Below are 26,904 nucleotides of genomic sequence, written 5' to 3'. Positions count from 1 at the left end.
GCTTTGTGGCAGAGCTACGGATTATGCGGTCATCTCCATTGCCGCCCAGGCCATGCCCCCCCATTAAATTTTATATTCCGCTAATGAACAAAAGAAATGTGTTAGCTTAGCACATAAAATATTTCACAAATAATTTGTAGTTTTCCCAATGCTCTTATACATCAGAGCTCTTGCAGCAAAATTATTAAGAGTTGAGATTCATTCAACACATCATGGCAGTTTGTCTAAAAGGGGCAACCTTCTGCAGGCGCCTCCAAGAGCTAGAGTCTGAAGCAATTGAAGATTGGAACTAGTTGATTTGCAGTACAGACGTGATCTAGAATTATTTATATTTGTCTCAACTCCTAATACATTTCACGAAATGGAGACAATTCACAGGTCTGCTTCTATTTCAACATTTTGGTATAATCTTTAACTATTTTAGTATAATCCCATGGTCCTTGACACTGACACATGACGTGAAATGACAGACTTACTTGTATTGACTGGCGGACACAATTCACAGGGGGTGCCCCAGGCTCTGCCGAGGGAACAGCAGCACGAGGCCTTGGAAACGCCAACCCCAATCTCATTGCTGCAGGATTGGCCGCCATTGTCCCCGCGTGGCTTCACATCCAGAAAGCAGTTTCCGTGCCTTGTGTCTAAAAGATTTAAAACATTACAATTCTATTAATGAAAATTCAGAACCTGGCAGTAGGGGCACAGGCTTTGCACTGGTGAATTGCTCACTCTATCACTATATATAGAAAAACAAATTGAAAAGCAAAACATCCAAACTATACTTAGCAGTGAGCAATGGTTTTGTTTTCAGGTGTTTTGCCACCTGGCCAAGTTTATTTCTCACAATTCAGTGCAAACAAGCCGAGTCAGAGGGAGTCTGGGGATTAATTGTGACAGACACGCCAAATATATAAGTACAGGCACATACAGGTCTTTCTATTTGAAAACTAAGTGTCTATTTACCATGCTGCTGGCAAATAGTAGAAAATCTGAGACATTTACCCGGAAGCCGGTAAAATAGTACATAATCTCTGCTGTTTTGCCTGCAATAGACTACATAGTATTTGGCAAACTGATGTACAGTTTGACCAGCAGCCGGATAAACAGTGTTAAGTAGGTCTTTATTCAGACGGCCATTAATAAAATAAGCATTAGCAATTCCAATAGGTCTCATCTTTGGGACCTTATAAGTGTTTAGCCAGAGCTATTGGCTTTGCCAATGTCTTTAAGCTATGATGTACAGCAGCATGGCTGCTATGTAGCATGTTGAAGAGCTATGATAAAAAAGTGTTATAAGTATTTTTGCTATCATATATACAACCAAGAAGACATTATGTACAACTCAACAACCGTATTCAAAATATAATTAACATAAAAAATGTTAGGCTGTAGGTAAATACGAAGGGCATGTATGATTATTGTGTAGCACATCAACACCAGCAGCTAAGCGCTGAAAACCAGTTCCATGGTACTTTTGACAAGTTTATAAATGTATTTTGATGACTGTGCTGTGGAATACTCTAAATGATAGTTTCATTTGGTGTGGCGATCAAATCAAATGCACAAAGTTCATTGTGCTGGTCGAGCTGCAGTTCTGAAGTGTTTTGACTGTTAGCAACTGGCCCCTACCTAAGTTTTGAAACATCGGCTCTCTGGGAAAAGGCATTTAAAGTTCCCAGGAACACATTGATTTAAGCAACTACTGTAACGACAGCTTATGGTCGTGCTTCTGTGTTAGAACTGCTTTTTGTCCTCTTGTTTTTTACAACTAAACCATGTGGTTTGAACGTCTCTACTGTCCTTCTGCCTGCGCTTTACACAGCATCACTGTTACAAAGGTGGAAAACATTTACTTGGAAAAGCTGGATCTGTCTGCTTCAGTCCACGCCGTGCTCCCATTGGCAGACCTTTCTCCCCGCCAGCACAGAATATCACCTTCATAAATCACTCAGAATGTGTTTGTCTGCATCTGTTTCTATCACTGGAGTGTTTTGGGTAATGCCACTTGTACGTTTTTATTCTGCATGAAGTTTCCTGAGTGTCTGTGGGGAATTGCAATGAGACATCAAGTCTGAAACCTTGATGTGGAATCTGGGGTGCCAGGGTGGGGTCCTTTAGAGAAGGGGGAAGAAACCTTATCTGAACTTTACAAACCACCTTGGGCCGCACTGCTTGAAGCGTGAGGCCTGTCCTTCTGGAATGGGTTTTTATGGACAGGGAGATGTATCTATCTAGCAAACGAGAAGTGTTACGGGTTCTGTGTATTACGGGTTTTCGTAGACCTGCTGGCAATCTGCCAGGCTAATGGTATTTGTTTAAGGGCTAAATGGCAGGATATTCCATGCTGGACGGAGGACATCCTTGAGTCCTGCCTCTGTTCTCTTGGCCCCAGAGTATATTGTGCAGCCCCCACTGTCTGCAATAGAACTTGAGTCTAAATGAGGTAATGGGCTATGAAAGGTGGATATGTAGCTAGGGCAGATTTACTTAGAAGTCACGCAATGCAAAGCAGTAAAATAACTAGTTGTGTGACAGGGTGCCATACAGACGTGTGCCATATCTACAAAGATATGGTGCATTTCTGTTCTCTCCCTGCATTGGTGCACTGTGTGCTGCCTAACGCCAGCACAGGCACCCTCGTGACATGGTGCAAGGGTGCCTGCATTACTAGTATCTTAGAAACAGAGGTCTCTAGTTGGCTATGGTTTGCTCCCTTGTCCAAGAAGAGAGCCTTCTTCTTAGTCAAGGTACGGCGGATACAGTTCTAAAATAACCCATGTTCACCCCCTTGGTAACTTGGGATGAGCAAACAGGCCTATCTCAGGGGCAGTCTATAAAGCATTTGTGTACACATATTGTAATACAGTGCAAACACTACCAATGGACACCACATCAGTTAAGAAAAATAGGTAATCATTATCTAAACCAAACAAGACCAAAACTACAAAGAATCCGGCATACAATAATAAAAATGTGATTCTTAGAAGGTAAAAACAATTCTGTCCATAGCACACTATAGATGCAACGCTTTCAACACAAAGTATCTTGGATACATCAAAATCATAAACAAAAACAGCCATAGGGAAGGTGATGCATCGGTTCCTTACTTCAAGGGAGGTGATGCGTCTGTTCCTTACTCTCAGGCAGAAGAGGTAATGCGTTGGTTCCTTACTGAAGGGGAGGTGATGAGTCAGTTTCTTATTGTGTGAGGAGGTGATGTGTCGGTTTCTTTCTGCAGCCCACGTGTTCTTGTAGACTTGGCACCCAGAGCGATGCTCAGAGATGCGTCAGTTCTTGATGCAGTGTCAACGGTGCTGCGTTGGTCTCTCCTGCCTCGGCCACACGATGCATTGGTTCTTTCAGCCGCACAACAAGGCCTGCGTCGGAATCGGTGCAGTGATCTCGTACTTCCTAGATCGGTGCACGGAAGTCGGTGTGTGGAGATTTCTCCAGCCGCGGGCAAGCGCTGCATCAGTTTCTTAGCTGCACGAAGGCAATGTGTGGAAATGTTTCCCACAGGGCGGCGATGTGTCAGTAACAGGTACGGATGCGTTGCACTTCTGTTGTCGCGTCTCTTTCCCAGCTCCCAACAGCTGGAACAACTTCCAGAAGCTCAACTCAGCAACAGGCAGGTCAGCACTCCCAGCAAGGAAATTCAGGGAGAGCTGGTGGTGATGTCTTTGTGTCCCTGAGACTTCAGAACAGGAGGAAAGCTCTACTCCAAGCCCTAAGAGATCTTCTTCATGCAGGATACACAGCACACAGCAAAGTATTTGTCCTCTCCTTTGCAGAAACAGCTACTGCAGGCTAACCACAGACAGCACATAGCAAAGGGGCAGTAATTCTCCTTCTGCTCTATCAACTCTTTTCCTTGGCAGAGGTTCTTCTTGAGTTCATAAGTAATCTAAAGTCTTGGGGTCCGTGCTCCAATATTTATATTCTATTTCTCTTGTGGCAGAGAAGCTCTGTGCTCAGTCAAAACCAGTTCTGTCCTCTCTGGTCCAGCTTCCCGGCAGGAGATGGAAACAGCATTGTGTAAGGCAGACCAGGCCCATTCAGGTGAAAGGAAATCTCCTCCCTCTATTCGAAATGCAACCCAGGTCTATTCAGCCCAGTCCTGACTCATCCAGGAAAGGCAGGATACACCTCAACCTCCCCCCCCCACAGTTGATGTCTACAGGGCATGCACATACCCAGTCCCTGTCATTCCAAAGACAAACAGTCAATCCACAACCCAGCAGAGGCACACAGGATGGCTAAGCAAGAACATGCCCACTTTCTAAAAGTGGTATTTTCAAGCACAGAACATAAAAATCATCCTTACTAAAAGATGCATCTTTATATTCTTAGTTCAGGCATACTAAACTTTACCTTACCATCTTGTCCCAATGGAAAGGTACACTTATAAGATGTTATTAATAAACTCCCATTCTGTCCTATGGGACAGATAGCCTTTCAATAGTGAAAAACAAACTACACCATATTTCACTATCAGGACATGTCACACACATCAGTTCATGTCCTACCTTTCACATACACTGCACCCTGCCCACAGGTGTACCTTGTGCCTTCCTTAGGGGTGACTCACATGCAATAAAGGGGAAGATAGGGCTGGCAAGTGGGTGCACTTGCCAGGTCGACATGACAGTATTAACTATAAGCAGACACTGCAGTGGCAGGTCTGGGACCCCTTTGAAAGGCTGCTTGTGTGGGTGGCACAATCAGTGCTGCTGGCCCACTAGCAACAGTTGACTTACAGGCCCTGGGCACACACAGTGCACTGTACTAGGGACTTAGTAGTAAATCAAACAAGCTAATCATGGAAACACCAATAGATATTCACAATTCACAGAGGGAGACCTTTCACTTTAGCAATGAACAGCAGTGGCAAAGTGCCAAAAGCATCTAGACCAGCAAAAACAAAATCCAGTACACAGCAAAAATACAGGAAGCAGAGGCAAAAGGACTGGGGAAAACCACGCCAAGGATGCCAGGTCTAACAGAGTAGGATTGTTTTTGTGCAGAAATGTGCACCTGCTTGCAAAAATACTATCCTTTGAGGCATTTGCCTCTTTCTATGTGCGCTGCAGAATGCAGTATGTATAGAAAGATAGAAAGAGGAAGTAACACGAAGCAATAAAGATAATTCTCCTCATAATGCCTCAATTGGGATTGCATACCTTTTTGACACAATCCCAGATTTACTCACCTTAGTAAATCTGGGATTGAGTCGAAATCTATGGGTGGATGCTTGAGAACGCCCATTCTCCACCCATGGAATGCCTTTTCAACAGAGGGTAACGCAATGTGCATATGTGGCGCACCAGAGGGGGAGGCACTGTCCACAGTTCCCTTGTCTTCTTATATCCGGTTATCTGTGTTTCTAATATTTTTTCTCAGAAGCCTTGCTATCCTGAAACAGTGGTTTTCATACGTGTTTTGGTTTTATACTGGTGTCTTTATTTTTCTAGCCATTAGAGTTGTATGTTCGTCATTTTGTCTATGGTGTGTGCTTGCCATTTTTATGTTCCTTAAGCCTGTTAATATGAAAAGATCAACATCTCTTTAATCTAGATAGACACTGTAACATGAATTCAAAAGTAGGGATAAGGTCAATTCTTGAAACAATATGACATGTTTAGGTGCTGTCCAGTAACATTAAAATAAATTATGTTTTCTATAGGCAATTTTGTATCACCATTACCTACAAATAACTAGCAGAAGAGGATGTGCAAGACAAAGGTGAGCATCCTGTGGTGAGGTATAGGAGAACCTGTATACTTCAATTTGATAATTTATCTCCTCCATGAGGCATGCAATGGACTTTTTAGTCCTACACAAGGACCCACTCTCAGTCCATATCCACAGGAGGCTGTGACTTATGGGCCTGAGCTCCCTCGACACATGAGTTTCCTTGACAGGCACTGTTCTCTACAATACTTAAACAAGGACTTTCAAAGCTCCAGGCAAATAGAATTTTGCATTTTGGAGGGCTCCCCTTACACTGAAGAGAGGCTAATTTGGGGACTTTTGAAGTAATTCAGCTATCAGCAGTCGGTGCTCGGAGACTATAATAGCATGAGAGAGAAAGAGTCAAATCAAAACATCCCTATTATGGGTTTCGGACTAGTGCACAAGCCCCAAGCAAACAAGCTTTTATGCTAAGTGGACTTTGTTATATTTAAATGAAATGCAACACAGGGTTCTTTCTTGATTCTATGAGATGATGAAGAGGTGCCACTGCAAATCCTACAAGGATCCCAGAATTCATTTTTGTCTGATGAGGTTTGGTTAGGATTGTTGATCTATCGCATCACATTGAACACGTTAAATAAAAAGAGTTTGAATGAGAAAAGCCAGTTTTGTTCAAAATAGGCATGGTTGCAGATTATTACTGGACATAGTACAGAAGGTTTGATAGACAAATCTAAGAGTTACATACGTTTGGATAAGGGGCTTTGGACAATTGTATTTTTAATCTGTGCCTACGTCCATGCCACTGCTGAACAGGAGAGCAAGCAAAAATACAAAAATTACAGGGGATTTGTTAAATGTAAGGAGGATAGCCAATAGCAGGAATTAATTTAATAGGACGCATGTCTCATGTCTGTGACTGTTTTCGTGGCAAATACAACACAGCAACAGAAAATAGTGCAGCGATGAGGTATTATTTCTCATACTAAAAAAAATAAAAGTTATATCTTACCAACACACCCAACACGCGTTGGGTTCAGCTCGAAGTCAGGTGGGCACTCACAGGTGTAACTGCCAGGTGTATTTTCACAGCTTCCACTGATGCAGGTTGTGGGGTCTGCACATTCATTGACATCTGAAACACAGGAATATCAATATCATTAAAAATATAACCCTTTTATGGCATGCAAAATGGTATGCAAGAAAATGCAATCCTTTCGATGTGACACATAAACAACCAATAGAAGGCACACCGAGGCAGTGGGCATGCTTTTTTGCCTGTGTTTGGTCAGATTCTGGAAACATATGCCAAGAGCCTTATTGTCAACATACTGTCATGAGGTAATGGCTTTTAATTGCTCCTCTTCTTGTCTTCTCCCGCCTCTCAAAATCCAAATCGGAACCAGAAAACCTCTCAGGTAAAAAAAAGACCGCTTGGGGTATGTTCTTTTACCTGTATTTGATCAGATTGAGGGGACATGTGCCAACAGCCTTATTGTCAACATACTGTCAGGAAGCAATAGCTTTTAATTGCTCCTCCTCATGTCATCCCTCCTCAAAAAACTAAATGCAGATCCAAAAACCCTCTTTAATTTCAGACCTATCTCTTTGCTACCGGGTGTCTCCAAGATTTCTGATCGTAAACACCCAACTATCGATATACCTGGATACCTTCAATCTCCTCCACCCCTCACAAACAGGCCTTAGGGTTCACCACAGCACAGTAACAGTGCTTGTGGAAATAAAAGACTCCATCAAATTTATGCTAGATGCTGGCCATAACATTGTCTTAAAACTAGTAGACCTCTTTGCGCCATTTGAAACGATCTCACAAGAGATCATGTTACACTTTACCTTGTCTCTATTGGTGTCTAGGGAACAGCCCTAGCCTGGCTGCGTTGCTTTCTGGGTCATAAATAACAGGTTGCGTGGTTTACCTGTTGTTTTCAGAGGCAAACCTATGCCGATGACACCCAACTTCTGCTGACTCATGACAACAATGAGTCGGAAGGCAAGACAAAATTTGCAGCCCAATACAACCTGATGTCCGTTCAGTTGCTTCTCGATGTTACAGACGTCACAAATACTACTGGACCAAAAGCTGACCATAAACTTGATAATCATCCTCTTACATCCCACCCTATGAATATGTGCAAACTGATGCCGCTGCTGCCGCCCTACTATCTTATAAGGCTCCAACAGTGCCACAGCCTCTTACTTCTAGTTAACAGACTCCAGTTGGGATGTTGTCAATCTGTATTGGCATGCGATCGTTGATTGTGGACAGTTAAAAAGTTTCTATGTGCCTAAAAGCTCAAACCCAGTAAAAGAGCACCTCCTGGCAAATACCTCATTTCAGCAGAGCCCTCTAATAAGGCCACTACGCCCTGCCACACACAGACACACACCGCCTCCCCAGGGGGGCCACTCAATAGCGAGGACCGATCATAAGCACCATGGATGCCTGTAGGGAGAACCCAAGGATAAAACAAAAGCTCAAGCAAAACAACTTTATATGTTTTCCTAAACATTCCTCCGCCACTGTCACTAACTTTTCAGACATCCAGCTGGATAGGCGAGGAACATTGGGGGACAGCTCCTTGAGAATGCTTGACTCTGTTAGCTGCAGTAATGTGCCACCAGGGAAGGCAATGGAGAGACTCAGAAACTTGAGGCCTTGGAGACTCAGGACATGAAGGTGTGGAGGCAGGAGAAGCTCAGCAGCACTCAGAGACAGGAGACCGTGCAGCAGCCATACATGAATGACGACCATGCAGTCACGAGCACGGCAAACACAGAGGAAGGAGCCTTCTAGCCAAAGAACAATCTCTAGGAGTGTACAGAAATACTGCCGCAGGCATCAATGTAACCTCCTGGGAGACCAATGCCTACTTTTTGCGAACATATTTTTGATGGCTTCTGCACCTCCAGCATTCGCCACAAAAACTGATGGCTAACATTGATGGTGATGCTGCCCTTCATGAGGCAGCACAGGAGAGACAATATGCAAATGTTAGCCCATGCAAGGGCTTATGGGTCCCTCCTTAGCCCCAGGCAGTAAATACGTCATGAGTTGCTTTGTGGGAGGCTTTTTCTTTTTTTCCAATATGTGGCTGTGTGATTCTGGGCAACATTGTCCCTTTGATTGGCTTCCAGCTTATGCCAACTATTGGGGTCCATGGGGAGCCCCGTTCTGCACAACCCAGCCAACACAGCTATTGTGTGGTAGTGCAGAATGGGCATTCTCCTTGTTCTCCTGCCCACATGACCATGGGTAGGGATATTTCGGCAGTGTGCTCTGGGCCCCAGTAGCATTTTCTTCAGGCCTCTCAGGCTTTAAATTCGCTTTTCATTAGGGAGCTTGATTTCTAAGGCTCCCTTCACCCCACCTGTCCTCTACCCATGCTCTTCATGCTCTCTGCTGTTTGAGTGGCATCTTTCATAGCCCCTCCCCAACCAACCAACAAAACACTGCCCTACTACACTCCCCAGGTCCGACAGCCTCCTGGCTACTCACCAGGTACTTGTGTGTCAGCAGAGTCAGGGGATAGTCCACAGAAGTCCCAGTGGAACCCTCTGGAGTCATCCAGCATGTCCATTTCCACTACTGTGCCTCAGGGGGCATCAAGAATCCAGCGGCCCTGGAGAGACCCATTCTTGTCTTTGGAACCAGTAGAGGTTTCAGGGTCCCAAAGTCCATCCTTGTGGAGACTCAGGGGTCGTTTTACTTCCTGCAGGGCATTATTCTGACATTAGACTTCCAGGCACAGTGTCTTCCCAAGGGTCTAACCCTTGTGCACGTTTTTTTAAAATTTGAGGTGCAATGTTTTGAAAGGCAGGCCCCTCTGTCCATTACTAGGGTGCCACATTAGCACTCCACCCCTGCCCCGCCCTCCTGCACAGCAATCAGGGATATAGAAACATAGCAACTTCAGGTAATCTATGAAAAGATAATCCCTGGGAGCTTCATTTTCACCCCCAACTGACACAGCTGCCTGATGCCTTCCCACCAAAGAATCAAAGGAGAGCCTTCTTGTGTTTGACTGCTCTGTTCTGTGGGTGTGTGGGCTTGCCCAGGCGAGGTGCAGTGTACAGAGTTAACTAGTGCATGCCTATTTTCCATTAGTGCATGCATATTGCCTTAAACTGGAATTGGGCCAAGCACTTTCACATGGCTCATATGTTTGATGAGGCCTTTGGTCCTTCTTCCGGCCAGCAAAAAAATTAACTTGGGCCAGTACAGGGCATAAAGGCCTGGAATATGATGATGCCTGAGCCAGGAAAATATGAACGGTGTGAAAGTGCCATAAGAGGTAAAATTATCACAAAAGTGAAAGTGGATCAGGACTTGGTGTACAAGTTTACCCTGAAATGGATACCTGACAGGTTTCTCTAGGTCTAAGTATAGTGAAACGTCCGTGATGCAGCTTTCAATCATAAGGCACAATGCTGCAAGCGCACAGTCTTTCAGAAAGCTCTGCAGACCTACACTATGAATGCCCACTCACAATACAAAGCCTACACCAGGTCAGTACCAATCCCTGAAGGGTCAATACTGCTTTAGGCTACCTGTGCGCAGGTACCGGGCTGAAACATATAGTAGTGTCATGCGTTCACACATGCACATGCCTGTGCTCACATGTTTGCTTGTAACCGGTCCAGAGTCTCTTACCCTAGCTGCACATCAGTAGATCTTATCTTAAAAGGTGGACACTGGCAGTTAGCACTCTGATGTGATATGATGTCCATTTGTAGAGCGCAACAAATCACACCTGAAGGTGTCTCTCGGTGCTAGCCTCTTCCAGTTCCATCCCCAAACTTCTAGAATGCCCATTATTTCAACAATTTCATAAATTGACTGAAATCTACACAGCCGAGAAGAAAGAAAAGAGGCTGATTCCATGCCCTCGGAGCAATGTGAGAGAAAGATCTGCCACCATATTTGGAAAGCTTGACCAGTGGAGTAGAGAGAAACGCCTTATTACTAGATCTCAGTATATGTGCCGGGCTTTAAAATTTAAGTCTGTTTTTCAGATACAGCGGGGATCTACTAAAAAGGGTTTTGTGAACAAGACAGCAGATCGTAAAAATTATAATTTTCCTCACCGGTAGATAATGTGAAGGTGTTGAAGGAGAGCCTGCTGGAAGATTGAAAACTCATCTAGCTGCAGTGTTTCGTCAGCAGAGTATGTTAGCTGCCATAAGCAGTGCATTGCTGTTGTACAGGTGACTGATAACCAGCTCCTGGATCAGCATTTTCCAGGCCAAGCCAGGAAGCCAAGGAAAGACCTTCTTCAAAGTACACATTGTGGCAAAACAAGTCCCTCTTACTGCAGCAACATGATTTCCCTGTTGTCAAGTCCTGGTCAATTTGTATCGCTATGTTTTTAGCAAAGTGACTAGGGATTGGAGCAGAACACAGTTCCACCTGTCACCAGTCTGGCACCCAGAAATGTTGAGCTTTCTGAAACAGCAGGTAGAAGATAGCTCCTACCCAGCCAAGTAGCAATGTGTTTCATGCAGTTTTTGAAGTACTGCCTCGAAACCTCAATGTCTTGTCCCATAGTGATAATCAACTGCGTATCATCGGCATGCAAGATTATTTTAAAGCCATAAGTTCTCACAATCTGCGCTAAGGGAGCAACATGAACATGAAAAACTGTAGGGCTCGGAAAGAGCCCTAACATACTCCCGTGCTAAGAGAAATTTGCTGAGATTTAAATGAACCCAACAAAATAATTTGGGTCTGATCTTTTAAAAAAAAACAATTAACCACTGCAAAGTGAACACACCAACACCGATCTCACAGTAGAACAAGAATGGCTGGGGATCCAGCATCCAAACAAAGATGGATCAAGTCAGTTACTGCCATTAATGCAGTCTCCGTACTATGGGCTGCATGGATCCAAAATTGGGAGGGGATCAAAGATCATATGATCGTCCAGACACATCATCAGCTGATTATTCACATGGTTCTCAAAGATTTTTCCTAGAAGAGGAAGCAAAGAGAACGGGCGATAGTTGCTCAGGTTGAAGAATCAATATTGTGTTTTTTCTATAGGGGTATGACGAGCTCTGTTTTCCAAGCTAACGGTCCCTTGGTGGATTCCAGAGACAAATTAAGTGGAGCCTGAGCCTCCATAGCAAGTTCCACTGCCAAATAGCAGCTGCTTTCTACAAACTGCCTTCTGCAAGTGTAAATCCTTCATGAACCAAGTAGCATGGGACCTGCCAGAGGTATGTTTGGAGGTTTGTAGGGGAGCATTTTTGTCCAAAGTCATTGACAACGTAAGATGATAATTATCTAACGTAGCCTCAATATCAGAGTTTTGGGTCACCATTCCCCAAGACACAGTTCTAGCAATTTTTTCTGCTGTGATATTTCTCCAAATTCTATATGGATGATTCACTAGCGGCACCTTCTGCTTTAATGAATCTGCCAACTTAAAAAAGAGTGATTTATCCATGTGAGGGCGAGGGGTCTTCAATAACCAACAGAGGTGAATTAGTTATAAAGCAGATTCAATGTATGGCCCACAATTGAGTCAGATTCAGTGATTCCATGTCTTCAAAAAGGCCCCTATCTCTGATTTAAAGACCTGTTTCCCATGGAAATTAAAGTCTCCCAAAAAAGGAACATTTTCAATGAAAGTCTATGGGGGAGCAATGCATTCCATCAGCATATGGCTGAAATCTTTCTTGGTCCCTGGGGGCGGTAAATTAAGGCGCCCTTCCAATGAGGTACAAAAACACACATTTCCATTCCCATTCCTCAAGTGATTCAAGGTTGTGAATTGTTGGAGGTTTGCGAAATGCAATCTCAATTCTACTGCCAGGTCTAGATTCCCTGTCTAACCTGACTAGTTGGTAATTGTCAGTTAATGCCAGTGAAATGCAGAGTAGAGCGGAGGCATTTAGCTGAGTTTCGGTCAGAAACAGAAAACAGGGGAGAACGATGTTGGGAAGTCCCTAACTTCCCTAAGTTTTAGAAGGGACCTAATGCTACAATAAATTCCTACATGCGAGGATCTGAGTTACTATTTTTGTGACTACAGTCAAGGACGTCGAGCAAGATGGAGGCCTTGAGTGGCTGAACCGCCTTGCATTCCCTCCATTAAGAGATGGACATAGAAGCCGCAAGACCTTCAGGAAACCAAACCTTCAATGCCCTGAGAAGGAAACATACTGCAGCTAAGTTTGAGACTGACATCAGCATGTCCATTTTCACAGAATTTACTGAGACTGAGAACAGGTATTGAGACTCAATCACAGTAGAAGCCCGAAACGGGATAGTCAAAAAGTGTAATTGTCAGAACCTATTTCCTAGAGTACTGTATTGTACTTTGTAATTGGATTTATATAGCACTAACGACCCTGACAAGGTATTGTATTTCTTTACGGCAACTAGCACGCTGCTCCAGAATCCAATGATAGCGGTTAATCCACTGGTTATTTATTATTATTGGGATTTGTCTTGTGCTCTCAATAAAATGATTCCATGCATTTATTCCAGTTATTTTGCAGTAGATTAGATTATAAGGCATTTGATGTAAAAAATCTTACCTGTACAGTTCCCACCACTTCTGTCCAATTCGTATCCTGAGTCACACTCACATCTGAAGAAGCCAGGAAGGTTCTTGCAAGTACCAAACACACATATATTGGCGAGGGTGCACTCATCAATATCTAAATAGTAAGGAATGGAACAGAGTTAACTGTTGTTGAATAATTCAATGTGAGTTGAAAATTAACTTTTGCTGTTGCATTATTCCCTAGTACTTAATAGCAATATATGGCTACATTCGATTCTTAACTGTTAACATTAACATTCTTAAATAGTAAAAAGAAACCATGTGAACTAATACAACAACCATTGCTCTGTGAGCACAGTAATTATTGAGGTGCATTGCAAAGATATGCTGAAAAGATTGTAAATAAAGACACTTCCACCTAGTAACTACTAGTAACTCTTTACATAAACAACAACAAAATGACACCAATCAGGAGCAGCTATCCTTTACAACTGGTGGTCCCATATTGACTAACAAATAAGATTCTGTGGCAAGTGGGAACTACCAGTTTTAAGGTGCTGTTCTATTACTGTAGAACGTTGATAGCTACACACCAGAAAAAATCATTTTCAATGGCTAACAATTTATCTGAAGACGTTGTTACAAAAACCTGCATCTGTGTCTGTACGCACTATTGAGCTTCTCTACCTATGGTGTTGGTGGACAATTCGCACCAGACTCATCTACATATTTTAATGCCTACTTGTCAATAATCCATCTCTGCTAGTTCATGTTATCTCAGAGTGGATTTATTTCTTTACAAATGGGATCCCTAGCTTCTGGTTGCTGCTATGATGCTGAGGTGTTTCCAAGACTTATGTGTATCCTCCTCCAATTGGTTTTCTGGACAGGTTTGAAACATGTTTGTTAAAGGGTATTTTAGACCTGGAACATCTGCTAGTAGCCTATCTGGAAAAGAAATGTAATCACAAATCAGATAGAACAATTGATCTATATTCAATTCAGAGTAGAAGCCTTGTGACCTACACTCTTATCAAGTGAGTAAAGGTTTTGGGGAGAACACCTTTATCCTGTCTGAAGGCAGGCTGGGTTTCCAAGTGGTGAGTTGTTACCCAGCAACTCAAAAGCACCAAAAATATAACTAAATATAAACCTAAAAGCTATACCAATACCATACATAGCCCAAGCCTATTTGTCACCATGCTCAAACAGCCGTAAGCTCATATTTTTCACATTGTTGCAGTTAGCTCTGAGATTTGCTCATAAAGACTGCCTGAGAGCTGAGTTTATTTCGGGCTGGAAAACAGAACAACATAATTTTTATCAGAGGTAACACAGTTAAGGGACTGTGATAAAATATTTACCATAACGGCCAATTGTACCCCTAGTAGCAATCCATCATGATGATTTTACAATCAGGTGTCACTTTCACATTCAGCAACAGGTGCCTATAACAGCAGCAGTTGTTGCCAATTGCCGCTGGTGCTATTCATGCCACCCATTCCACAATGTTGGCCTTAGAGGTTCGGTCTATCTTCATGGTCTGCTCTACTATGTAAAAATACTATAGGTTGCCAATTTGGTTTGGGAGCTTGTAGGATCTGCTGAAGGCATAGATAGCATATAACGCCTAATGACATATCTAAAAGACTGAGAATGCCCATGAATATCCTGAAGCAAGTTCAAGATGTACGAAAGGATGAAAAAGAAGTAATCTATTTGCATAAAATCACACCATTTGTTCAATAAAGAAAAGTACAACATACAGAATAGGATCCAAGTAAGTTAGGTGCTTATGTTTGTATGAAATCCACCCTTTGTGCATGGTTAGTCTGAATTTTTCACCTTTAGCTGGACCAGATATTTTTGCTGGCTTTAGAACTTAACCCCTTTTAACCAGTCATGAAGTGCCTGTGCTTCACCTTTTAACATGGTTAAATTGGCATATTTCTAAATAGTATATTTTACCTACCTAGAAGTCCCTAGTATATCATACAAGTTTTACCCAGCGGCTAAAAGGTAAATGCCCCTAGGGGACTGCTGCTCCTACCGTGTCATCTACTTCAGTGGCAGTAAAAACATCGCTTCAAGTAAAGCCTGACTGTGGGAGTGTAAAAACTGCAATTTGACCTGTCAAAATAAACCATTTTATAAGTCACCCCTACATATCCTGCATAAGCCACTAGTCAGGGTGCATTGTATTTAAAAGGACATGTGAAATTTAAAATTACCATGTCTTTATAGTGCCTAACCCAAAAGCAATTTCTTTTTTACTTTGGCAGGCATAGCTATACTTAGTAAAAAAAAACTGAATACAGATTACAATCTTAATATTGTATCTCAGTTAGGGGGCAAGCTAGGAAAATAATTAAACCACAATTTTTAATAGTTATTAAAAGTCCAATTCGGGGGTGAAGTTGGAATTTTAACAATTATTCAGGAACAAGTTAACTGACGGTCCTGGAGGCTAATTTGCATTTGCCTCTCTCAGATAGGAGTTAGCATTTGAATAGGTGTGAAAGAGGTGGAAAATGCCTCCTAGGAGCAAACAATAGCTGGCCTGCGTGGGCAGAGATAACTCCTCCAAACATAACAGAATATGCATGGCTGTGAGCTTCCTTTTTGACTGTGTCAATTCCTGCTTGGGTGTCAAACCCGGCCTGACAGGTCTGCTGGCTTTATACATAAAACTGGGGTACACTTGAAAGGAAGGCAAACAGGATTCCAAGACTACTCTTCTGTATACACAGTCTGGCTGCTGATGAACCAGATTTTGTCTTCCAGACATTTGTCTCTAGGTCTATTGTGGGTATAAAGGCTGCTTAAAACTGGATTTTAGTAATAGATGTGGGAGAACACAAGGATTACAATAGTACACCCGCCATACACACACCCAGCCCGCAGAGCTTAAGTTTTGAGTGGCCAAAGACTTCTCCCATTTTGAAAATGCCCAAAGTATGTAGGGTTGACTGTGGGAACTTTCACAGAGGACTGTAAATGTAATCCATGGCCTGAGAAGAGTCCTGTAGGTCTGGGCCTGTACCCTCTTCTACCCAGGATAAAGAAACAGACTCCAAGTGTCATAATGCTGACCTCTTGTTGAAGCTGCAAGGATACAACAAAGTACAAGAGGCCTTTCCTGCATCAGCCCAGCTGACCAGTGGCGACTGGACCCTGCTTTTGACCTCTGCTTCTGTTAGTCTCTAAGTGCTTCCCCTGATACCCAAGGGAGCATTCAAAGTGTACTCATTTGGTGGTTTGGGGCGTACAGGACTAAATCAGAAGATAACATCTTTGACCAGAACCCTGGGTGGTGTATCTGACCAACGCTCCACGAAATCCAGCCTCAGGTTGTACCTAGTACCCAGTCTATCGCAACCATTGACAATGATTGGCACATTGTGTTTTTTCGTGTTATTGCTACTTAAAACATTCAAAATTCATGTCTCCAGGTCCCATTATTGGATTTTTGTCATTTTGTTAATTACATTTTACTTTGTTTTTTCTCATTCGGTTTGAAAGTGTTATTGTTTGTCAGTTTGACTTTATTACTGTTTCGGTGCCGCATAAATAATTTATACTTCGTCCTAAGAGTAAACCTGTCTGCGCTGTGCCATAAGTACCAGGTGGATGAGCTCAGGTTAATTTAGTGACTTTCAGGGTTCACCCTGACAAGGGCTGTGATTATTCCTTGAGGTGGGTAGTCACACAACACAAATAATAATACAATTTCTAACAATGTTGAAATTGTTTCTATTATTACCCTGAATGGCCACTTAACTGCGTTAGAAAACAAGCATGCTTGCCAAATGTGTTGCTTTATGCCCAATATTCCCATGGAGGAATGGCCATGCATGCCTGGATGATAGAACACTACTATTTATTCTACTTTTGGGAGAAGACATCATTTGTTACACCACTCCTAAACTACTATGTCTTTAGGCAGTCTGTCTAAGCAAAATCGTTGATGAATGCAACCCACCACAGAAAGAAGAATACAAGGCTTCAACCTTTCAATCTGAATTAATACAATTGTATGGAAATGTATTTTGTTTGGGGAATGCGTACTTTACCTTGGCATGTTTTTCCATCAAGGTTTGGTAAAAATCCCATTTCACATTCGCATCGATATCCTCCAGGAATGTTAAGGCACAGTCCATTTTCACACAGATTTGGGTTTTCTGAACACTCGTCGACATCTGCAATTAGAAAATTTTACTTTTTACTGATCGTCCTATTTATTTCCAGTTTGGCAATAGGTCAGATAATAAACTTCAATCACAGAGATAGGGGAAAAGTCAAATCTCGACTTCTGAAATAAAGATTAGTAACTTATTTTTTTATATAGAAAAAGGTTAATGGAGTTTCATTCACATTGCTCAATATTCAAAAGTGGCACCAAGAAAAACACTGACACTGCATCTGGGCGTTAGTCCTCAGCATTTATTCCTGGTATTTTGAAACCTCAGCATTTATTCTTGGTATTTTGAAACAAACAGAAAGCATTTGTGTCTCATACTGGTGTTCTGGAGGTCAAGACTGCGTCTTTCCTATTGCTTCCTAGTGGCTATAATTAAAATGGCAAAGATTACTTCAACTACCTTGAGTCTGACACAGATTAAATATTAATGAATTCTCTACATATTGCACAAATACTGCTCATACATGTTACGCCAAATACTTCTTCCACATCACCAAATGTCCAAATCATAAATTTGCACATTCCTCCTAAAGCAGCCCACGCGTATGCACATACTTCATGTACGGACATTTGACCAAAGTTTAAATACACCATTTTCTGATTCAGTCAGACAGAAATACTTATAATCCACACACTCTTTCTTTTAACCAGACCTTTTTGTTGTTGAATACTCATAATTCACGTGTATAGACTCAGTTCTTTTTTACACATGCCCAATACCTCACCCACACATTCTAAAGAACTTTACTAGTAAAACACACATGCTTGAACCCAGCTCTCTAACATCAATCTAGGAATGGGTTTCCTCCCACTGATGTTCCAGTCACCTGCATATGCACACTGATGCACACACACATGCATAAAACATGCACTCATGTTAATCAACTGCCTTTGCTTGAAATGTCTCACATGTCTGCTCTACATAAACCTACAATGTTCTTACAAATGCTGTAGCCAAAGACAATGCTCATATGCATACATACAGGGACACTTAATTCATTGAACAATTTGCATACTCTGTTCTTAATCTGCATTCTAAAGCACATGCTAGTTTACAAACTCGACACACAAAAATACACTAGATTATCACTATCTATATATGAATACTGGAATTATTATGTGATGGAACAGGGTTGAATGCTAACTGCAACTGTGTGTAAAACAATCAATCCTAAATTACAGAACTGTGAGAACAAAGGTTACGGTTTTTCACATCTATGCATTGCAAGTGAGATTATTTTCATAAAACTACAATGTACACTATGAACATCTTATATTTAAAATCGGTTAGAATGGTACTAAAGTGCCTTATTTATGTTCCAGTTGTAATTGGGAAAGCCCATATTGAATATATGATACAGTTCTGAAGCGCCAGTAAAGAGTTGGTGGAGGGGACTGGGGGATCAAAGGAGCTGCCAACATGACTTTACTTACTGTACATCCACAGTGTGTACTCCAGTTATCAGTAGCAAAGAATTTGACCTTCAAATTGACTGAAGCATTTTCCTGTGGTCTATGAAATGCAGTACTGATCTCAAAAGACAACACTTACTAATATCCAAAACAGGCTATAAACCTTGGACATTGTGTATTAATTTACTGAAATAGGTTTATATTTTTCAATTTACCAATGATAAGAAATACCCAATCCAGCAATTTTCAGATCTCATATGTCAAGTATGCACTTCTATGACCCCCAGATATGTGAGTAGTACAGCTAATTAAATTATGGAACATGTCTGTGACACTAGGAACTATGACAAGAATTGTCAAGAGTAGAAATGTGTTGTGCTCACTTACATGTGTATCAATAAGGTTAACATATCACTCTGGGGTGGACAACATACCCACAAAGCCCATGGACAATGGATTTTCCGACTCTGAGCTGATGATGTGGATTTCGAATAACATGATGCTTGCACTGTGTTATTAACACCTTGGGTGCTAGGGGGTTTTCCTCTCCTGTGCTGATCCTGGATGAACCCCATTGTTCATGACAAGGTCAACTCGTCAAACGCACAGCGCAGGTAACACCCATGACGAGCTGACCTTGTCATGAGCATGGAAGGGGTTAAAAGATTTGAACCATACATAGCAAAACACTGAGAAAGGTGTATAAAGCATTTTTTGCCACACATTTTCAAATTCGGAGTTTGCTTCAAATAAAATACTTTTTGCAAAGTACAAAATCCATTTTAGGATTCGGGAGCTTTTTTCTGACTCCTAAAATGGTTTTAGAAATGGTTAAAGAATGGCTATTTAAAAGGGGCGTGTTTTAAGCCTCACTTCCAAACAGCAATTCCTAAGCATATTTATCAGTGGTTTAGAACTGAAATTGCAGTCATAAACCATTGCAAAGTTACCGACCCTCCAGTCGGCTTGGTAAGATACTCCCAAAACAGAAGTAGTCCTTTTGGGTCACCTTCGCCTTTGTGAATGTTAACAAAAACGGGACCCCTGCCAACTCCCAAACAAACATTACAACAAAAAAAATACTGTAATGAAAGGCAGAAGGCAATTATAAAAAATTGTGGTCTGCTGACCTCATCACAGCCCTGTGATGGCCTTCAATCAGTGTGAGTAGCAATTTGAAACCGGCTTCATTAATTTTAATGAGACAGGTCAGATTGCGATCCACTCCGAATCTAAATACTTCAATCAAGCTATTTGTACATAGATTGGTTTGGAAAATTATGTACTGTTCGCAAAAGTACTGATTATAAATTGAGATCAGTATTCTGCAAGCAATACATTGTACATATGGGTCAGTGATTGATTTGTATCACGTTGATGAATCAGCAGAGAAACTGTGGCAGCCATTGTAAGTGGTCAAGCACAAATGGAATTAATATTTGTACATTTTTTACTTCACTTCTCTCTGAAAACTGCTCACTGGCTAATGTGTGCTTGTATGCCACTGAAAAGTGCATTAGGGTAGTTGTTGTACAGCTAAGCAATACCAATGATTTACAGTTAGTCTTTGGTGTCTGATATCTTCTAGAAGTTCCAAAATGTTTTAGCACGCTGTACAAACTGCTAGTTGTTTCCCAAATATTGATCCATTACAATGGAATGAATTGGCCATTATTTAAAATGCTTAAGGTAAAAATGTTAACATTTTGATACATATTAATTTACTTATTATTATTGTGTTAATAGAATATGGCAACAATAATATTACGCGTTGTTTTAGCCTTTGATAAAGCAAGTACTGACCATTTAACGAGTTATTACTATGCTTTTGTTCTCCTTTGTAAGCCTGAAAAAGATTACATCATTGAAGCAAAATAACCATTGAGACAGCAATTATAACTGCGTTTTATAATCCTTTGAGAATATTGCAGTAAGAAATATCAATTGATTATATAGGCGAGGTCCACCCTCTTCATTTTCTAAAAGTTTAAGACGTGAATATATCTACGTTAAATGACTGTCTTAGATGGTGATAAAATGTGCAGTTGTGTGGTGGATTACAAAGCTTCGGATCAGAAGAAACCAGGTGTTTGGGAATCAAACACTACAGTTGGTATCACTGAATGAAAACTCACCAGTGCAAATGAGGCCATCTCCAGTGTATCCTTCCTTGCAAAGACATCGGTATGATCCCATGGTATTCTTACATTCTGCATGCGTGCTGCACATGTGTGTTCCATTGGAACATTCATCCAAATCTGGTAAAAACAGAAAAATATTGATTATTTTCGGTGACTTTGAGGAAATACATAGTAAGCGACACTACCTTTTTTAACATATATTGTATTAGTCAAAATGATGGTACCAAATGTGTTTTTTTGATGACATATTTACTTTGGAGCCCAAAGGTCTGGGTGCCAGTACTATTACCTTAGTACAATACAAATCCTTCTCCACTAATACCAAAAAATAGTTTGAAGCCTGCATTATAGCAGTATGTTCATCTAATCATTTTAGAAACATCTAAAAGAAGTACAAATGCTTCATAAAAATGGGGATCCATGTGTACTAAGCATTTCAACAGTTACGAACTCTCCTACTCCGAGACCACTAAAATGCTTTTTCTTATGTGCTAATTCGGTTTTACAAGTCTGCAACAGCAGGCCCCCATCCCAGTGATGGCCTCCAATCATAGCTAGGAGCAATCTGTGGCCTTCCTCATTGATATTAGAGAGGCAATTTGTGACCACTATTTTGTGACCAGATATTCACATATCTAGTGCTATACTTGTTAATGTTATAATAGAATGCTTGGCCCAACACGAAAAAATAAAAACAGTACTTACTGATGCATTTATATAGTACAGTAAAGGGCTGTTGTCATGGAGGTATTAGCCTAAAATAAAGAATAGCCCTTAAATATAAGTTATGACTATAAATGTAGACTCTGAAGGAGAGTTGGTCAGTGAGTATAAGGTCATGTGGAAGGTCATGGAAAAGAGTCCACGATGACTATTTATTTTCAAGAAAATATTGTACAAAAACGTTCATTCTACAATAACTACAATGTGGCGCATACGTTAGAAATGACCAGTGGCTAAGGACATGGGCTACCCAGCTGACTCTTCTGTACCTAGCACAGTACAACCGGTTTCTAAAAATACATGGCGAGCGTACGTGAATTCAACAAGGGCAATACTTTTAAAATATGTCCATAAATTATCACGGTGTATGCAGCACTGACATGAACTAGTGTGTTTTCAAGCTGAAAAGTGCTATTTAACTAATAGGTGGCTTAATACAAGATGCCTGATAATTTTAATCACTCGGGGTGGTATCCGCCACACTCTGCCCAAGTCGTAATGTGCCCTTAAGCAATATTTCTTCCCTGATTTGATGTTTAAAATATAATCTACTATAGTCTCATAAAGATAAATATCTTGAAACTAATATGTGCATAGGCACCTTTAAAATAACCTGAAAAAATATGACATCTCATTGGACTGATTTGTAACTGTTTTACAGCTATATTTAACCGAGGTGGGCAAACAATTGGCCTTAGTGGGCACAAATCCCGGAACCTGATTCCTAAAATCACTGCATTTGAACATTTATGGCCTTAGAACGAATTTAGTATCAAGAATATTCCACCAGATTTTCTGGGGACAAGGCTGCTTCCAGGGGTGGCATAGGAAGTTGCGAAGGCAGGAAAAACTCAGTCAACTTTGCCTTTATTTCCATATATTCATACCCTCCATAAAGGCCCACTCAAACATGCACATTGGGGTAAATAGTTTTATAAACACCCCAATGTTTCACACAGATATGCAGGAAGGGATTTCTATAATGCGGTAATATTTATCTGGTCCAATCTAGTCAGGCATTCAAACTCAAAGAGAAATATAGCAATTCATTTCCTCAGCATTTATTGTAGGCGGTCTACTCAAATCTAATTTAAATCAACTAAAATGTAGGGTCAATGGCAATGCTTCATAAGTGATGGCACGGCCAATGTAGCCACTCTAAATATACATCACAAACTCTTGAAGATATCTCTAATAGTTTTGTTGAACTTACCAGAGCATTTTATGCCATCCCCAATCCAGCCAGGACCACAGTTGCATTTAAAGCTTCCTGCTGTGTTCGTACACACCGCATGTCTGTCGCAGTTATGTGCTCCAATTTCACACTCATTTATATCTGTGAAGCAAAGGAACGTGATAAGTATTAATAATGCCACACATGTTAACATGATTCAATATTAATCTTACTACTGTACAGTTGTGTAATTGAACAGAATACCTTTACTAAAATAACTCTATTAGTAATAGACATTTTGCACATTATTGTATGGCTGTTCTCAGAAAAGCCTATGGACAGGAACTTGAAAATACAAATTTGGTTCAGCAAATTTTGAGTTTGCACATTTGGACGCATCAGTAGACATAAAAGAAGGAAAAGGGCAAGGATCACATACTATCAATGTTTGTAACTCTAATGAGTAGTCTTAATACCTAGAACTCTAAAAATAATTAGATATATCCTTGTCTGTACCAAAGAAATTATGCCCAATTGTGGAGAAAAGTGTGATCGTTATCCTAGGCTAAATCAGCCTAGAATCAGGGGTTTTGACATCTCCACAAATGTGTTAATTTCAGATTAAGAGATTTGGGTCTTTAAAAAAAAAGAGGACATTACTGATTATGGTAGTTTTATTTTGTAGGGAATTTTAGAAAGTAACCATGTCATCCGCACTTTATGATTTCTATGAGAGATTTGTGTGACTAAAGGCTGCTTATTGTTACAGAATAGTTGAACGGGATGAGCCATATTTCAGGTCCTATAAGATATGGACTGGGGTTAAACATGAATATTTACCAAAACTTGATGATAACTAATGTATGTAAGGAGAGAATTATAGAGGAAAGCTTACAATAAAAGTAGCTTAAAGAAAGCACTAACGAGCTCTAGTTTATAATTTCTTAGCATATAACCTGTAAATCAGCAAAGATATTTTTCAGTTTATTGCCAGATCAATCACTATTTGCACTACACGGGGTTGATGGACAAGATCTCAACCTGGAAGTATGTCCCTTTGAGCTGTAGGAAGCTTTTCTCCTCTGACTTGCACAGATTTCTGAAATTACAATATTAAGTGATATACAGATTGCATTTAATGTTCTGTTCAATCCCTCCGTTAAGTGGCAGAGTTGCAGGACAAGCAGGACAGCAATCCAACAGGGTAGCAGTCTTTCAGAGTAGCGGTCTAGCAGTAGCCGTGTGGCAGTCATTCCAGCAACACAGCAGTCCTTCTTCCTGGCAGAGTATCCACAGTTACGGAAGTGTACTGAAGAGTTGGTATTTGACATGATAAGGCGCCCTACTGAAGGACAGGGCAAAAATTGCATTTCTACATCTCAGACAGGAGAATCCTACAGTTAAATGAGTAGGTGGTGAGTGGTGGGGGTAAATGCGAGTAACAGACGTGGTGATTTCTTGTTGCCATACTGCCTGGATCATAAAGAGGTCACAGTGGTGGGGTACTTCTAACTACGCCAACGGACTACAGTACATAGCACCGAGTTGCAGGCTCACCGGCCCCTCCTGCACAAACTACACCAGGGATAGAGGTCGGGCTGTGGGGGCCATGATTTGTACTAAAGACAGCATTGGTAAATTTTTGTTGTAAAATTAAAGCCCAAAATACTTTTAGAAAGGTGAAATGGTTCATTTAGAGTGAACACAGTCTTGGATATAAAGCATGGCATTGCATTTGCTCATCCATTTTAGAGCTAAAGGAGTACAGAGATAAATGTTAACATTTTAAATCCTTTTCGTGTTTCTTTCTCATTTGTACTCTCTGCTGGCTTTTCTCGGGAGTCCTATTCTGATCTTTTGTGCTCCTATGTATAAACAAATCTTAATTTTTCCAAGAATTTTAACACATCTTAATGGAAAAAATGCCCAATTAGTAACTTGCCCTTTCCGTGTTAAGTATGCCACATCTCGGAGCACAAGGCTGTAACTAAGGGAGATTCGTAACTGCCTTGGAATGTGATACACTTTGCAATTGAGGTGGTTCTATTTTTTACCAAATAAAGCAAAATTACTTGTGCCTATGACCAATGTCACTCGTTTTCAGAATTCTGATATGTTGGGCTATTAAGTGCTAGGTGGATGTATTCATAATTATATATATATCACTCCATCCACCAGTAAATGGCACCCAGGTACATGAAGCCACTGTCTGAAAACCACAGAGTTCTTCATTGAGAAAGTTGATTTTATATTTATACTCTCAGCTCATTCTATTGCCTTTTTAGTGTATGAGTCTGCCTTCCAGGAAGGGCTACACTAAGAATGCAGAAGGGACTGTTTTCCATCCGAATAGCACACTTGGTGATCAATTATTATCTTTGTCAAACTCTACTATGTTTATTGGGTGACTTATTTGGCTCTACTTCAAGATGCATGAATCAAACAATTCATTCATATCTTTGATGCGCCAAATTTGCCTAGCAAATCTTGAGTTGTAATAATATTATGTAACTCATATGGAGTTATTTATGAATTAAAAGTAGGAAGAGAAATACAGCAAATGGGCTATTTAGTACACAAGGCATGCTTAGCAATATTTCACTGTGTTATTCAAAACCAGTAGAAGCACAGAAATATGATATTCCTTGTCGGAGTTAAGTATTATGTCAAGTGTCAAATTCCTTCAGTTTAAGGCCATGTAAGTTAGTTCAGGAGCTACATAAGATTTACAATACTAAAGTATTGCCCAAAGCAACTTGTGTTATTATTAGACATTAAGGATTCTCTGGGGATTTTTTCTGGAGTGTTGACATTCCTAGATCTTTCTGCAGATATCATCTGGTGCTTGTGATGGAGTCCAGGCAGAAGAAGACAGAGTAGAGGCAAAATGAGTATTTGTTCAATGGGATAAGGCTCATCAGCATGTCTCGCTTCAATGCAACATGAACGCAAGTGCATTCAGAGGCCATGATGGTTTTTCCACTTGCAGTCTGAGACTCATTCCAAGAGCATTTTTCAGAATGAGAGGCTCTTTCATTATTGTGAATGGGACTCCCGGAGAACAGATGGTTCTGTCCTTCAATGCAAAGATTTTGCTCTATAGACTGTGTGACCATAGCCGAGTGCCTCTCTGTGCAAGACCTCACCACATAATCATGTTAGACACATGCAATGCCGCCGGCACACTGATTTTTTTTTCCAATTTATTTTATTCAATAGATGACTACCTTATTGATCTGATGGTTTTTATGCTTTTTCTATTCAGATCCTGTATCTAAAAACGTTTTGCTGTTTTTTGATCTTATATAGCAGGTATTTTATCATTGTATTTTCCCTCTATTTGCATTTTGTAATTCTGTTAAATGAAGCATTGTTTTGGGAGGCAAGCTTCCATGCCTTTGTGAGTTTAAAGAGGTGCTTGATTTGTGACTGCTTTAGTCTCGAGATGAGTCCTTGGCAAAGCCTTATAGACACCCTCCTATTCCTTTCATTGATCAAAGCAAGTGGAACAATCATCATGCAAAGGAATCACTCAAAATGTACTCAAGACTTTTAATACCTCATCCTGCCTCACTACTGCATGATCTCACGCTCGTCAGTGTACTGTTCATGCTAAATTACTGCTGGGCAGAAGTGTCAACAGTGCCAGCACAACCATGCCACAATGTCATACAACAGTGGAAGATCCCTTGAGAAGTTACAAGTTTTTAAACAAAGCCTTAAAGGGAGTTCAGTTTTTAATGACAGGAAAGATAAGTTAAATCACTGATTCCTACTACCTGTCATAATACAAAGACAAGCTTTGATAAAGCCAGTAGGACTGCATGTAATGTTGTAACATGAACAACATAGGCCTGCTGAAGTTCACATTTGTGCATATCTGTGCTTCTACATATTGGTTTATTAAAGCAGATCTGGTGCAGAGTCTTTTGGATCTTTGTTTCAGATATAAATTAAAGCAAAGCTACCGGAAAGGCTCCCTCTATTATAATCCTGTTTTACATGAAATGAACATCGGATGGCAAG

The 26,904-nt window shown here is 40.9% G+C and overlaps 1 protein-coding gene across 1 annotated transcript in view; it reads right to left on the bottom strand.

Moving 5' to 3' along the window:
- FBN1 (fibrillin 1) overlaps positions 1-26,904 on the bottom strand; it is a 622,956-nt gene that overhangs the window by 133,852 nt on the left and 462,200 nt on the right. The window contains exons 32-37 of the mRNA XM_086958277.1: positions 22,918-23,040; positions 20,976-21,098; positions 17,300-17,425; positions 13,258-13,380; positions 6,707-6,829; positions 477-641 (exon numbers count right to left, since the gene is read on the bottom strand). Coding sequence (XP_086814403.1) covers positions 477-641; positions 6,707-6,829; positions 13,258-13,380; positions 17,300-17,425; positions 20,976-21,098; positions 22,918-23,040 — 783 coding nt within the window. The remainder of the gene's footprint in view (positions 1-476; positions 642-6,706; positions 6,830-13,257; positions 13,381-17,299; positions 17,426-20,975; positions 21,099-22,917; positions 23,041-26,904) is intronic.

The sequence above is a fragment of the Lissotriton vulgaris genome, chromosome 2_1, assembly GCF_964263255.1.
Source record: "Lissotriton vulgaris chromosome 2_1, aLisVul1.2, whole genome shotgun sequence".
Taxonomy (NCBI): Eukaryota; Metazoa; Chordata; class Amphibia; order Caudata; family Salamandridae; genus Lissotriton; species Lissotriton vulgaris.
Note: the sequence above shows the minus strand (reverse complement) of the source record. Positions and strands in the feature narration are given on the sequence as shown.